The sequence below is a fragment of the Cyprinus carpio genome, chromosome B21 (assembly GCF_018340385.1).
Source record: "Cyprinus carpio isolate SPL01 chromosome B21, ASM1834038v1, whole genome shotgun sequence".
NCBI lineage: Eukaryota > Metazoa > Chordata > Actinopteri > Cypriniformes > Cyprinidae > Cyprinus > Cyprinus carpio.
The window spans coordinates 19,912,319-19,927,615 of NC_056617.1; the positions used below are offsets into that span (position 1 = coordinate 19,912,319).

The following is a 15,297-nucleotide window of genomic DNA, read 5'->3' on the forward strand; positions in this document are numbered from 1 at the left end:
AATATTGTTTAGTCAGTGTAAAAGTAATAGAAGTCTATGGAAAGTCCCCACAATTCACAGAAACAAACGTGTGTGTGTGTGTGTGTGTGTGTGTGTGTGTTTTGACATCACAGGAGAAAGGGGCAGATCTCGGCTCCATACACATGATCGGTGTCAGTTTAGGGGCCCACATCTCAGGTTTCACTGGGGCCAGTTTTGAAGGAAGAATTGGCAGAATAACAGGTGAGACTGCTCCGTTCTCTTGAAGCTCTGAGTCGAGTGTTTCAGTGCGTGATTGTGATGTTTGTGTGTCTCACTCAGCGCTGGATCCGGCGGGGCCCGTGTTTAACGGTCGGTCCGCCGTCGATCGTCTCGACCCGACTGATGCCCAGTTCGTGGAGGCGCTGCACACAGACATGGACGGTGTGTTTCTCTCACACATCACGACTCCACACCGTACATGACACTCTATATAAAACATCAATATCTAGACCAGGATAACTCATGGCTGGCGTTTTCTTGCAGCGCTGGGCTATCGTGACGTCCTGGGTCACATCGACTATTACGCAAACGGAGGAGCGGATCAGCCTGGGTGCCCCAGAACCATCTTTTCAGGTCAGCTTTAACCATTTTAATGTAACCTCAATTAAAAATAGTATTACACAAAACACACTGCTGTTCAGTTTGGGATCAGACATCTCTTCTGCTCAGCAAGGCTGCATTTATTTGATCAAAAATACTGTAAAAATTGTGAAATATTATTGTCATGTAAAACAGCAGTTTTCTGTGTGAATATCTGTTAAAGTGTAATTTATTTCTGTGATCACAGCTGTATTTTCAGCATCATTACTCCAGTCTTCAGTGTCACATGATCTTCAGAAATCATTCTAATATGATGATTTACTGCTCAAGAAACATTTCTGATTATTATCAATTTATTTAAAATAGAAATCGTTTGTAACAATGCAAGTCTTTACTAGCCCTTGCTGAAGTATAAGTTTAAAAAAAGTATTAATTTAAAAAAAAAAGGAAAAAAAATGTACTAACCCCAAACTCTTAAACTGTATTGTATTATTGGTAAATATTAATTATAATTTAAAGTATATAAAAACAGAAAACGGTTATTTTAAATTGTAATAATATTTCACAATATTACTGTTTTTTCCTGTATTTTTTAATCAGATTAATACAGCCTTGATGAGCAGAAGAGACTTCTTTAAAAAACATTAAAAATAATTGGCAGTGTGTGTTTCTGTGTACTCTTTAAACTTAAAAATGCTTGTCAAATGAAATAAAAAATAAACATTGATTTTAAATCTTTCGGTATTTAAGTTTTAACTTGCTTTCTAACCACACCAAATGCAAGGCATGTAAAACTGTAATCAATTCTGTCATAATTACTTGCGAGATACTACTCATGCTCTTAAAGAAACATAAGAAGAAAGAAAGAATGTCTTCAAGCCCCAGACTAACGTGATGAATTCTCTTCATATTAATATATTGTTAGTCTAGTTCCGAACTCTTCTCTGATCCTCCACAGGCTCGCAGTATTTCAAGTGTGACCATCAGAGGTCAGTGTTCCTCTACATGAGCTCACTGACCGACTCGTGTCCCATCACCGCGTACCCCTGTGACTCCTACACACTCTTCCAGGACGGGGAGTGCATGGACTGTGGGAGGTTCGCGCCGGACGGATGCCCTGTTTTCGGTAAACTCTGAACACTGAGCAAACTCTGAGCTTCATGTGATCAGTGAGACAGACCTGCTTTCACTGCTGTGTGCAGGTTATGAGGCTGTGCGCTGGAAGGACAGGCTGCTGCAGCTGGGACAAACCAGGACATATTTCCAAACTAATAAAGAGTCTCCGTTCTGCAGTGAGCATCTCTTCACAGCATCTTTTTTATTACATTTTATTACTATTTAAGTTTCAGGTTAAGAGGTATATGTGACCCTGGAGCACAAAACCAGTCATGAGGGTCTTTTTTTTTATGAATAAATAATCTCTCCATTGATGTATGGTTTGTTAGGAGGACAATATTTGTCTGAGATACAACTATTTGAAAATCTGGAATCTGAGGGAGCAAAAAAATCTAAATATTGAGAAAAACATCTTTAAAGTTGTTCAAATGAAGTTCTTAGCAATGCATATCAATCAAAAATTAAGTTTTGATATATTTACGGTAGGACATTTACAGAATGGCTTTACTTAATATCCTAATGATTTTTGTCATAAAAGAGAATTGTATAATCGTGACCCTTACAATGTATTGTTGTCTATTGCTACAAATATACCTGTGCTACTTAAGACTGCTTTTGTGCTGCAGGGACACATATATATATTTATAATGTAACAGCTTATTTATGTAATCTCTGACTCCACTAGAGTTCGGTTACAAGGTTGATATTGTCACATGGAACCAGAAAACACACTGGGGATATTTAACCATTAAATTAAGCAACGGACAGAAAGAGGCACAAGTTGAACTCAATCAGTAAGTGTGACGTCTCCGTCTCGTATAAGGAGTATTCCCAGATGGATGCTGATGTTTGTCATCTCTCTTCCAGTAAATCCCTGATGTTTGAGAGGTTTGTGGAGAGCAGTGTTCTGGCTCAGTTTGACCGAGACGTCCAGCCTGTGAAAGAGGTCACGCTCCGGTTCTGTACGGGGAAAGGACTCCGGCCGCGGAAGAAACTGCAGCTCCTGCGCATCCGCCTCACTCCTCTACAGAACCACCGCAGGTCTGTGTGCGTTCATCTCATGTCTTATACGTGCTCTTCACGAACTGTTCTCAGTAAGTCTTCAGCCCAGTGACAGCTATCTGTCTCAAGGTGTGTCATACAAGACATACTCAAAAGTTTGTTCTTTTTAAATAAATTAATACTTTTATTCATCAAGGCTGCATTAAATTCATCAAAAGTGACAGTAAAGACATTTATAACGTTAGAAAATATTTCTATTTCAAATAAATGCTGTTTTTTTTTTTTACTTTCTATTCATCTGTGAATCCTGAAAAATTAAATATTGCGCAGCACAACTGTTTTCAACATTGATAATAATCAGAAATGTTTCTCGAGCAGCAAATCATCATATTAGAATGATTTCTGAAGATCATGTGACACTGAAGACTGGAGTAATGATGCTGAAAATACAGCTGTGCATCACAGAAATAAATTACACTTTAACACACATTCACAGAGAAAACTGTTGTTTTACATGATAATAATATTTCACAATTTTTACTGTATTTCTAATCCTTGGTGAGCAGAAGAGACTTCTCTCAGAAACATTAGAGCATCTTACTGACCCCAGACTTTTAGATAGTGCTGTGAATGGCTCATCATTGTACATGGGATTGGGAAAATGTCGCAGGCTAGATTCACACTCACTGCCGATGTGAACTAAATCAGCGGTACGCTCAAAACAGTTATTCAGACATAGAGATTAAATGAATGCTTGTCAGTACACATCTTAAACAGAATAGAGACGAAGCCCAGTGAACACCTGACAGCGGGTCACTAAACTGTTGTCTTGTGTTTCTACAGGCCTCTGTGTCGCTATGATCTTCTGCTGGAGGAAAATAAAGACACGACGTTCAGACCGATTCCTTGTGAAGACTCCAACTTCTGATGCAGACTCTGTCTCTCGGTCAGCGTCGGTGCTGTCCTTCAGAAATCTGATTTACTGTTTGTTGTCTGATTCTCTTCATGAAGATACACCTACACTTTCTTTGTTTTTATGTAACGTAAATAAATATTTTTGTAAATATTTATTTGTCTTGTTTTTGCCTCAGTGATATTTATGGTATTGCTTTAGTTTTCTTGGTTTCAAACTTAAAGTACAGTCTTTTTTTTTTTACATCTTATCCCTCACTTGCCTTTCTGCTCACTGCATATAAAAATGAAATTATGATATACCCATGCATGTATAAATATGACAGCAATGTTAATACATTTCAACACACGCTACTTTTTAAAAGTTGGTTGTCCAGTAACTTTTTTTTTTTTTTTTTTTTTTTACGATTGTGAATTTGCATTGTAACAAAAAATTAAATTTTTTAAAAAAGCAAGTTCTTCTGAACAATCCTGAATAAATGTATCACAGTTTCCACAAAAACTAACTGTTTTCAATACTGATAATAATCAGAAATACAGCAAAACATCATATTAGAGTGATTTCTGAAGATCACGTGACACTGAAGACTGGAGTAATGATGCTGAAATAAATTACAGTTTAACACATATTCTTTTTCTGATGAAGAACTCACCCTAACAGTGTTCTTCGAGCTTTAGAATCCTCCTTCACACAACACTGAAAACGGCTGATATATATAAAGATGAAATTAAATGTAAGGTCTGATGTTAATTAGTCTATGTAATCAATGCATGTGATTGAAACTACATGTTGCTCTCGCTTTCTAATGGTTTCAAACCCAAAAGGTGTTTATACAGCAGTATGTTCATTGAGTTCTGATACAACGTTCGTCCTTAGTCTTTGTAAACACGCTTGAGTTTGGCTGAGACTCAGAGCGTCTGTATCTGTATCTGTGACGTCTGACGGCTTCCTCACTTGGACATGTGCTTCTTAAGATGTTCCACTTCAATCTGAAGTGAAAGAAAGAGAGCACTAGTGAGTGTTCACGGTACATTGGAACACATTACAAGCAAGTCACAAGTTACTTTGTTTTCCAATTGATTTAACTCATTTATACCTTTAGAGTTACCCAAACTTTAAATAACTTCTGGGTTTTTGGTTATTAAAAAAAAAATAAGTCCAGCCCGAGTAATACAAAAAGTTGACTAACATAATGCATTACTTTTTAAGTAACACGATTAGTTACTTTTATATGGAGTAATGCAATATTGTAACTTTCCCCAACACTGCTCATGAACGAAACTGTTTAACATCTAGAGGCTCTTGACTTACTTGCAGTGACAAACGCATCTTCTTTTCTTCATCCAGTTCGTTCATGAGCAGCTTGATCTCTCTTCTGAAACACAGCGCCGTTACATTTAGAGAAAAATAAGGATAGGAAGCCCAATACAGCATGCATTCATGTTACACAAACTTGTGCTGAGTCCTCAGTGTGTCCAGTTCATCTCGTAGCTCTCGGAGCTCTGCTCTGATCTGCTCCATAGTGCCGGGGCCCCACGGGGCCGCTCGCGGTTTAGCGGCTAACGCCGAGAGATACGCCGGGAGCCGAGTCGTGCTTGTGCCAGAAGAAGAGCTGCTGACGGGCTCCTGACAAACAACATCAAAGGGACAATCCTAATCGTCTCAGTTCAGGGGCCTCGTGCTGCCAGGGGCCACACAAGACTAACAGGAGGTGCTGAGTAAGTTACTCTTAAAACATATTTCATTAGTAGCCACTGACCACACCTTCAACAGAATAATAATTAGACTGCTGTACTAATTACTCTGTTTAGAAAGTGTTGCATTACTTATTATAAATGAAAATGATAAATCCTATATTGACCTCGACCAGTTGAGCAGAACTCTTCTAATTCTTCCAGATCAATAATATAAACATGCATAAACTATTCTAGAACTGACAAAAGTGTTTAAAGGGAGAAGGTTACATGAAGGTTTAATATAGAGGTCTATACAGTATTTAATGCAATTACAGCAGAAGTAACTAATTCAATTACAGAAAGAGTAAGAGTAATCCCTACTTCACTTTTTCACGCTAAAATGAAATATGAATTATACATAATGCATAATATATATTTCATATAATAATATATAATTCATTTAATTCAGTAATTAAGTACTTAGTAATGCATTACACCCAACGCTGCTAACAAACAAAAATCCAGTTTTGAATGATGAAGATTAATAAAAACTACTATTTAAGTCAACATTTTTAGACTTACATTTTAGATACCCTAAACTATTCAACTATTGTTAATAATTAATATAAAAAATCAGGGCTGATGACTTTTTTCAAATTGCAAGCATTATATTAATGATCACAATTTAATTTTTGCTGTGCAGCCTGTCAGTCGAAACGAAACACTAAAATGTATGTATTTACTTGCATGTCATGTGACCATTAACAAAAATCAGGGAATAGCATTAAATTACTGAAATATGAAGTTCTAAGACCTTCACCTGACAGAAAGCCCATAAGGAGATATACACAGAAATACAGTCTTCGTCACAGACTTACTGTGGTGTCTCTGGGAGTGTCTGTGTTACTGTAAAGAAACCTGAGGGCCAGCAGATCTGGTTCCTGAGTCACTTCATTCATTTCCTGTCCTGCTTCTTCATCAGCGGCCTGCAAAGAGAAGAAATATGCACAAAACACTCAATATCTTTATTTTCTAGACTTCAGTTTTAGGGTCTGAAATCCTGAACATTTTATTCCAGTAATACTGTAATTGAGTGAATTAGGAAACTGTTTTGTATCAGTGATAGCAGTGTGTGAGTTGTTAGTGAGTTGTTAGAATGTGACTTACACACCGATTAAGACTGAGAAGTTAAATATAACTCAAGGACAAACACAAAACATGACAAGCGTTCTGTCTGTACGAGGAGGTTTGGATGTCACTGGTTAATGCAGGAGAACTCGAGTGTCACGGCTTGTTCATGCAGTCATTTAATACGTGATAACTGACTTACTGACATGATTCAGAGAGAGTATGTTCTGCCGTCTGCTGTGTTCGCTCAGAACGCGCTGGTTCTCCAGAGTCGACACGATGCACTTGAAATCTTCAACATCTGTGACAAAGAGACACAAAGCGTGGAAAATAATGCACACACAGTTCTGGGGGAAATAAAGTGCCACGAGCCAAACTATAATTCATGAATGACTGTCCTCAAAAATTATATTAAATATTTGAGCCTATAAATATTAATAAAAAGAGCAACATCATATATATATATGATTTTAGGAGAAATAAAATAAATGCAAAAAAATATACTGAGCACAATAGAGCAAAAAACAATAATCTTATTTAAAAAGTTGAAATGTAAATAAATGCATAAGTGCTTTCAGTTGTATTTGGTGAATGAATGAAGGAACGAGCGACGGATGTCTTACTGTACCTGCGGTAAATGCGTGGTTGCCCATGACAAGAAGAAAAGATTGAGCTCATGGATCTGAGACACTGACAAACTCCAAGAGCACAAGAGATAATCATTTACAGTAGGTGCACAATATAAAACAATACTTGATTTGATTTAAGAATCATTTGGGGTTTCAGTAAGTATCAGCCAGTGCAAAGATCTGTTTTAAAGTTTGTTTTGTACATTCAGTGCTGTGGTCACTACATCAGTCTATATATAGTTACTCCTCACACCAGCTGTGTAACTGTACACCGTCACAACAGAGAGACTATTGTCCAGACAGAGTCTCTCACTCACCAGCCGGATCCAGCCCGAGAAATACAAGCAATCTAGAAAAGAGAAATCAAATCAGACATTATATTAGAGTTACTGATGCATCTAAAGCATGCTATTGTATAAGTCCAGCGATAAAACACTGTGGGGTTCAAGGTCTGGCCCAGAAAACTCACACGTCGTAACTTTCCAGACTACATCCACAGCAATGCCTCCAAAGCGCTCACGTCTTCATTTCATCTTGTGTCTGTCATCATGAAGGATCTCCAGCTCTTCTGTGTGACGCTGTGGTGATACGAGCCTCTTTGACTCCTAATACTCTCTCCTTTTATGGAGCCCCCGAGACACCAATCAGACGAGACTGAAGTCATGCACACGCCCCACACATCAGTCTCTGGGATCTGTGTTGTAGAATAACAATAAAGTGATCAAAACTATGAAATAAAACCGCCGTCGTTTAGATCAAAAAGACTAGTGTTGACTTATTATCACTCAACGCAGCATGCAAACAGGTCTTTAAATGATGAAGCATGGGGGGGGATTCTGGGTTTACATCATTTATGTGTGTATTTTAGACCAATCAGCCTGAATAATTAAAGAACTGCTGATCAGACTGGACAAATGCCGACAAATGGTCAGTCTAAACTTTCCCAGCATCTGTCTGGACTCCGACTTTCACACTATTATTTATATTTGTATCAATGCATCATGCTTCAGGCTCTGAAGTCCATAAACATGAAAGAAAACTCACAGGCATTAATTACACATTCAAACCAAACACTCTTTTGTGATTTGTTAGGCTGTGCCTTAAACATTTGTGCTTGAAAACAACATCATTTATTGTCACAAAATATCAAAACTGGTGTAACTTGAGACTCAGGTAATGCCAGACATCAAGCTTGGCAAACATATGCAAACACACAGACACACACCAACAATCAGGCCATCACTACATGTGTCATCACTTTCACACTCAACACTGAAACTATTCATTCATTTCACTCTCTGTTTAGATCAGCATACACTGAAACATGTAAACTACTACCCTTATGAAAATTAACCATGGATTTATGATAGAAAAAGTGTTGTAACCATGTTTTATTTCTCTTTTTTTTTTTTACTTTTAAGCTTTGGTTAGCAGTGTTGGGGGAAGTTACTTTTAAAGATGCATTACAATATTACAAAATAAGTTAAAAAATAACTAATTGTATTACATATATTCTTTTTATGGAAAGTAATGCATTGTGTTACGTACTTTTTCTCATCTGGTAAATCAATAAATCCAAATGGAATATGTCTCAAAACACACTACAGAAAAGCATTTTTAATGGTAAAAAGTATTAATACAGTATAGTATAGTATATGAATTAGGCAGGGTTAACCTTACAGTAAACCTCAACACTGATTACTGCCAGACTTTCAAAACCCTTGGTCACTTTAAGATTATAATAATTTAATTTTAAAGCACAAACACCACAAATTCAGACGTTAGCAGCTCTTTTTACTGTGAGATCAATCTGAGGTTAAACAGATTTAAAATCATATTGTTAATAGCTATGATGCTGTTTTGAAATCAAATATATAATAGGAAACAATGGCATCTAATCTGCAGGTGCATTAGTTATATTGAAGGAACATCACTTTGTGACATTAATTCAATGCAGTTAACATTGTTTCAGCGGTTGACTGTTTTGAAATAAAATCCAAATTAGTGTTGTGGAGCTTTTGATCTTCTCAAAGTTGTAAATAAAGCTCAAGAAGCAGTTCCAGATGTTAAAACAAGACTTTATCAGAATGCAGCATTAAAGCGGAGATGGCAGTCTTTGTGCTTATACCTTATATCAGTCTTTCCAATTAAAAATAGGTAGTTCAGTCTCTGCATGATTGGTCTTACAGTTTGAACCTTTTTCTTAATCATTTTTAACTTGGATGCAGATGTCCATATTCTATATATTCATATTCATATTCCAAGTCACCCAAAGTTCACCGGAGAGCACCTAAGACTCTCAGACTGTAAGACATCCAATACTGAAACAATCCTCACATTGATTATTGAGTATCGTTATAGTCAGTCGTCATCATTTTGAATAAAATATCACATTATTCCTGACTGGCTAGAATCATGAAGGTCCACTCCAGTAGATTACTGTAGCACCCAACACGGAGAAATACTTGCATGAACTTGTGATCAACTTCAAATCAGTGTCAGCTCACTTTTACAGACTCCACATGTGCTGTCAGTTTTCAGCAAAATGCTGATCCAACAACTTTAAACAGTTAAGTGTCAGTTTTAAGCAGCTGGGATGAAATAAAACCTCAGTGCCACCTTGCTGTATCTATCTAGGAAGTGCCTTACTAGTCGATTAAACAGTATACTGCTGCTTACTCTCTCTCTTTCAACATTTTATTAAACTATATTCAACACTTTATTTACAGTTAATGCTTGCTTCATATTTTTACAAAGCATTTAAAGCACATTAAATACTATTATTTGAATAAATAAATAATAATAATGATGTTATTTGGAGTTTTACTTCACTTAAGGTTTTGTATGCTCTTCCTCTTCATTTTCTCTCAGATGCGAGGCGTGTAACTAAACATTGAAACAACAGTTTTTATTTATTTATTATATAACAAATAAAAAGATATAATAGAAGAAGAATAGAGCAAGCTAGTGTTAGAGGCCTTTTTTGCTTTATGTTAATTGTATAATAAATAAAAGGAAAACAAATATACAGAATACAGAAAGAATAGAGAAGCTAGAGTTAGTTTTTTTTTTTTTTTTTAAGAAAACAAGCAGTTAGTAAATGACTAGAGTGCAAGTCTAAAAGGGACGATTTTTTTTTTTTTTTTTTTTTTTTTTTTTTAGCGAAGGAAGCTGTTTCATCAGAACTGGTTGAGCTGGATATCAAATTAAGCAGGTCAGAAATTAAAAGTATTATTAAGGACACAGTTAACAGAATGTGGCAGGAGAGATGGGATGAAGAGGGAAAAGGCAGACATTTGTATAACATACACAGAGAGGTTACAGCTAGTGAAATCAGTGGAAAAAGACTGAGGACGGGACATACATGTTTAAATAGTGGATTACATATTCTAGGAACATCAGACTGGAGTGTGTACAAACTGTGGAGGAATAGAACATGTAAACACATACTTCTAGATTGTACACAGTACACCAGAGAAAGGGAAAATATGAAGAGAGCGGTAAAGAAAGACTTAACAATGGAAAACTTATTGAGTATAACAACACACAGTCCACAGTAAGGGCGGTTAAACTTTTCTTAAAGAAACCCAACTAGAAAGTAGAATTTATTTATTTATTTTTTATTTTTTCCTCCTGTAGGTTGAGGAGCTCAGGGTGAAGCTGGAGGAGCTGAAGCTTGGGCTTTGGTCCTATAGGATGTTAAAGGTCCTTTTTTATTAATTTATTTTTTATTTTTTTGTGAATGATGACATCCCAATGTGATCACACCTCAGCCCAGTAGATGGAGGTAATGCACAATGATTGCAAACTACCAATAAAATTTACCGAAGAAGAAATCGTAGCTACGGGAAGAACATGTTGTGTGGTTGGATGTAAGGTCCGTTCACACGATCGAAGGGGCAAAACATTAGACAACTGTCTTTCTTTTTATTGTTTTCGGACTGGAAACAGAATGAAGGGAGTCGTGTGTCCGATGTAACCAAGCAGAGACAGGTGGACTGGATATCTAAGACATCCCACGATCACTGAAAGTGTGTTCCAGGCGTTTTCATTCGGGTTAGTGTACAAACTTCACTTAGCAAATGATTATGTGTTCTCATTTTGTTCTGTTCCCGAGTGGACGAGGCTGACTCCAGCTCCTTATTCGCCGAACTATCGAAGCACCCGGCTGCAGCCTGCAGATCGAGGTGGAGGGCATTTTCTCTGGGTCATATTTCCATAATAAAACATCAGAAAATGTTCTAATGCAGGATCTCGTTAGAGAGTAAATTCCTCTTGCCCTCTATGGGCTCATTTGTTTGAGAACCTTTGAAATAAAATTATGACTTACTCAATATGCTTTGTCAGAATACAGTTGACTAGGGCACGTTTATTCAACAGCACATCAGAAACTGGAGTAACACACGATTTCGTGAGACACTTAAATAATATATATATATATCTTTAATCTTTTACAGTAATGGATAAATTCCAAAAAAAAAGATCTAAAATGACAAAACCATTACATCACAGCTGCAAACAATATTAAATTTTTTCCATTCATACAGGTTATGTTGAAAAAGACATTGAGTAAGGCATGGAACTTAAATAAAAAAGAACTCTGCCTGAATTAGTCACATGCATCATTTATTGAAACAAACAATACATTTTTACAGAACTATATACTTTTACTGTTCAATGTTAACTGCTGTCTGAAGCATGCCATTTTTGGTGCAACTGTTCCTTTAAAAAAATACTGCACTGAGGGGGAAGGGTTAACAACCACCCAACATTTTTAAGGTGGAACGGATAGTTCGGCGAATAAGGAGCTGGAGATTTTTGATCACTATGACTGAAGCACGATCAATTCTCTTAACACTTGTATGTTTGCCACCTGTTAGTATTGTTGGCCACATGAGTTAAGTTGGAACTGAAGTATATAGCATTCCCACTGTTGATTGCAATATTTTGTTTCAATTCGGATAATTTTGTCTCCCCAAAGGTAAACCAGCATACGAGATGGACGAGTCTCATCCAGACTGGGCTCCAGCCCTGCACCTGGGTCACTCTGAAGTCACAGATGCAGAAGAAGAGCATGGGGATCAAGCGGAGGCAGCTGTGGAAGAGGAAGAATACAGGGAACCGACAGAAACAGACCAACAAGCGGCTGAGAGACTAAGAGCAGAATGCCAGTTCTGTGCGCAAAGCAGTGCAGAAGTCACCCGCCTTTTGCAAGAAAATAGGGAGCTTAGGTCTGAGTTAAACAAATTGAAGCTGGATGAAGAGTTTTTCAAAGATAATACAGAGAAGGTGCGATATTATACGGGACTTCCATGTTTCGCAGTCTTGTTTTCAATGTTTACTACTGTTAAGCCCTTCCTGCCAGTTGCAAAGAAGCTGTCACAGTTTCAAATGGTTTTACTGACACTCATTCGTCTAAGGCTTGATCTTCCGATCCAGCATCTTTCACACATTTTTAATGTGTCACGTAGCACTCTTTCTGCTACCTTTGCAGACACCATAGATGTGCTGTATGCACGCCTCGCTCCCTTGTTGTACTGGCCTGAGCGGCACTGTTTACAAGCCACAATGCCACATCAGTTTCTGCAAGCTTTTGGAAAGCGTGTTGCGATTATTGTTGACTGTTTTGAAATTCGTACGGAGATGCCGTCAAATTTAATGGAGCGTGCACAATCATTTTCCCACCATACAGGTACACACACAATGAAATACTTGATAGGAATTACACCCCAAGGCCTAATTTCATTTATTTCTAAGGGATGGGGGGGGCGAGCATCTGACATGCACATAACCGAGAATTGTGGGCTTCTTAACAAACTGTTGCCTGGCGATGTAGTGTTAGCAGACAGAGGCTTTAATATTAAAGACAGCGTGGGAATGATGTGCGCGGAAGTTATAATTCCTGCATTCACTAAACGCAGATGCCAACTCGATGTGAAGGATGTGGAAGACACTCGTGCTATTGCACACCTTAGGATACATGTAGAAAGGGTAGTAGGTAACTTGCGCAATAAGTACACACTGTTACATAACACCATACCAGCTAGTTTGTTGCTTCCCTGTAAGGATGAAGAATGTACCCTTCTTGATAAGATAGTTAATGTTTGTTGTATTCTAGTTAACATGTGTCCAAGTGTTGTTGTAAGGCCAGATGAAACAGAAAAATGTGCATGTTAAATGGTAAAAAGACCCCTGGAGAAATTTGGGGTGTGTGAATGTGTGCTACCCTGCTGATATTGAACATGTTTGTGTTTGGAGTGTGTGTACCTTCTTTAGAATGAACACGGTATGCTATTTGTACATTAAATACTTCAGATGAAAATGCATGACAATTTGAACATTAAAAATGTTTTAATACAAAAAAAAATATCCTGCAGATGTTTTTGTTTCTTGTGCTTCTTGTGTTGAACTACTTTGAAACACTGAATTTTTAAGTAACAGGCTAATACTCTGAGTCAAGTAAAACACTTAAAAACAAACAAAAAAACAAACCCCTTAACTGAGTAGGCCTACTGTAAGTGCAATTCTTTCATGAACAACAGCCACTTCTGTACTGCTGCTCTCTTTCACTCGGAACATGAGGCTGCATGTCCTTTGAGTGATATTTTGCAAATATACTGCATGCATTTTTGATGCTGTAATTCTTCCGCTTCTGTAATCATACCATGCAGATGACAGATGTTGTTACCTGGTGCTCGTCAGTCACACTTATAGCGTTCATGTGCTCCTCACTGGCCAGCAGGACAGCAGACAGGTCACTGGCATCTATGCTTTCATCATACAGGGATTTTGCCAGGCATGGAGGTAAAGCAGAGGATGTGTGTTGTGTGTACTGGGCATAGTACTTCTCCATCCCTGACAAACCAACAGCCTTGCTGATGATTTTTTGATTATCATAAAGCATATTTTTGTCATCCCGTTAAAAATACTATTTAAAATTGATAATTTTTTAGAGCTTTAAAGTGCTGGAAATAGTTGTGAATGCTAGAAAGGCATTGAAAAGTGCTTGAATTTCTCTTTTGAAACATTGTACAAACTCTGAAATTAATAATGTAAAAACATTTGACTCTTTCTGCAACAACACTATGGTTATAGTTATCATTACTACTTCTGATTTTCTGCATCAGTTCTGTTTGATCTGTTTATAACAGAATTCTGTGCAAAATTTGAATGCATCTCACGGGATCTCAGCGCTGTGTTTCGCCAAATCAGCTTCTGCAGCTTCATAACACAAGCAAAAATCAACACTAAAGCCTACAAGAGGAACTTTTGCCTGTGCTTTTAACAAAAATACCACAGCAAAAACAACTAGACTAATATAAATTTCAAATATTATCATGAAGGAACTGCAGGGGGTTTGTGAGTTTAATGAAAAGCTAATAATGAATTACATTATAACAATATAAAATAAATCATTTTAAAATAACAATCAAAATAAAACGCTTAATAAAAAAGATGAAATATTGTATTTGTTTACCTGCATGTCATGTGACCGTAAACCATTGTTAGAGAGCCATGAACATGCAAACATGTTACTTAATTAATAACTAATTATCTTAAAATCTCAGGTGTACTTCAGGTGAATGATGTTTAGGTGAAAGACGTACGGTTGAAGAAAAAAAAGTTTGGGAATCCCTGCATTACATGTAAATAATAAATAATGTGAATTTGTGCAATTTAATGTGTTTGAAAGACAGAAGCTTCCCAAAGACACAATGATACATGATTAAATAACCCATAATTCAAATAAACATGAATGTGTTCGTCGGTGGCTGATGCAATGTTGAGAAAACACTTCTTATGTGGAGGATTTGTGTCAAACCAGTGCTCAGACGTCGTGTAATTATATCCATCTGACTAGTGACTAATCTCTGTGTGAATGTTCACGGAGCTGGAAGACGTTCTGTGTGTGTGTGTGTGAGTGAGTGTGTGTGTGTGTGTGTGTGTGTGTGTGTGTGTGTGTGTGTGTGTGTGTGTGTGTGTGTGTGTGTGTGTGTGTGTGTGTGAGAGAGAGAGAGATTTTTACAATTACTTTATTAAAACAGTTGTAAGAACAACACTCAATCAAATAAAATCACATTAAATCAACACACTCTTGAAAATGAGATTATTCTCTACAATAGAGCAAAGCACATCCTTTATGACACCAAATAATGGAAAACTTTCCCAAATCGTTCATCAATCTGTAGTAATTAAAATCTATTCGTAAACGTGATTTCAACATTTTGACAAATACAAAAACAGCATCATCATCTGTTAAATCCTTCAACCT

General features: G+C 37.0%; 3 protein-coding genes across 8 annotated transcripts in view; 2 read left to right on the forward strand and 1 right to left on the reverse strand.

Moving 5' to 3' along the window:
• Nucleotides 1-3,745, forward strand: part of LOC109053038 (lipase member H-like) — a 15,818-nt gene extending 12,073 nt beyond the window's left edge. For all 3 annotated transcript variants that reach the window (XM_042747574.1, XM_042747573.1, XM_042747575.1), the window contains 8 exons: nucleotides 114-222; nucleotides 301-402; nucleotides 505-594; nucleotides 1,520-1,687; nucleotides 1,764-1,853; nucleotides 2,363-2,471; nucleotides 2,545-2,718; nucleotides 3,523-3,745. In XM_042747574.1, the coding sequence (XP_042603508.1) occupies nucleotides 114-222; nucleotides 301-402; nucleotides 505-594; nucleotides 1,520-1,687; nucleotides 1,764-1,853; nucleotides 2,363-2,471; nucleotides 2,545-2,718; nucleotides 3,523-3,607 (927 nt within the window). In that variant the 3' untranslated portion in view covers nucleotides 3,608-3,745. The remainder of the gene's footprint in view (nucleotides 1-113; nucleotides 223-300; nucleotides 403-504; nucleotides 595-1,519; nucleotides 1,688-1,763; nucleotides 1,854-2,362; nucleotides 2,472-2,544; nucleotides 2,719-3,522) is intronic.
• Nucleotides 3,746-3,890: 145 nt separating this feature from the next.
• LOC122141200 (SH3 domain-containing kinase-binding protein 1-like) lies at nucleotides 3,891-7,718 on the reverse strand. 4 transcript variants are annotated; one of them, XM_042747577.1, is made up of 8 exons: nucleotides 7,495-7,718; nucleotides 7,343-7,374; nucleotides 7,025-7,094; nucleotides 6,603-6,697; nucleotides 6,147-6,254; nucleotides 5,046-5,218; nucleotides 4,904-4,967; nucleotides 3,891-4,581 (listed from the first exon to the last, which is right to left on the reverse strand). In XM_042747577.1, the coding sequence occupies exons 3-8, from the start codon at nucleotides 7,047-7,049 to the stop codon at nucleotides 4,543-4,545; spliced, it is 504 nt and encodes a 167-aa protein (XP_042603511.1). In that variant the 5' UTR covers nucleotides 7,050-7,094; nucleotides 7,343-7,374; nucleotides 7,495-7,718; the 3' UTR covers nucleotides 3,891-4,542. The 4 variants fall into 4 exon arrangements, with proteins under 4 accessions (XP_042603511.1, XP_042603510.1, XP_042603512.1 ...); XM_042747576.1 differs by having other exon boundaries at nucleotides 7,025-7,374; XM_042747578.1 differs by lacking the exon at nucleotides 7,025-7,094 and having other exon boundaries at nucleotides 6,599-6,697; nucleotides 7,495-7,716.
• A 3,119-nt stretch (nucleotides 7,719-10,837) lies between these two features.
• Nucleotides 10,838-13,392, forward strand: LOC122141286. The gene is made up of 2 exons (XM_042748214.1): nucleotides 10,838-11,081; nucleotides 12,007-13,392. Exon 2 carries the CDS (start codon nucleotides 12,024-12,026, stop codon nucleotides 13,200-13,202), a length of 1,179 nt encoding a protein of 392 aa, XP_042604148.1. The 5' UTR covers nucleotides 10,838-11,081; nucleotides 12,007-12,023; the 3' UTR covers nucleotides 13,203-13,392.
• Nucleotides 13,393-15,297: the final 1,905 nt, after the last annotated feature.

Coding starts and splice junctions, on each gene's coding strand:
- LOC122141286 (XM_042748214.1), top strand. CDS start 12,024: ATGGACGAGTCTCATCCAGACTGGGCTCCAGCCCTGCACCTGGGTCAC.
- LOC122141200 (XM_042747577.1), bottom strand. CDS start 7,049: ATGGGCAACCACGCATTTACCGCAG. Junction 4,968..5,045: donor ACACTGAGGACTCAGCACAA/GTTTGTGTAACA, acceptor GCTGTGTTTCAG/AAGAGAGATCAAGCTGCTCA. Junction 4,582..4,903: donor AGATGCGTTTGTCACTGCAA/GTAAGTCAAGAG, acceptor CTTTCACTTCAG/ATTGAAGTGGAACATCTTAA.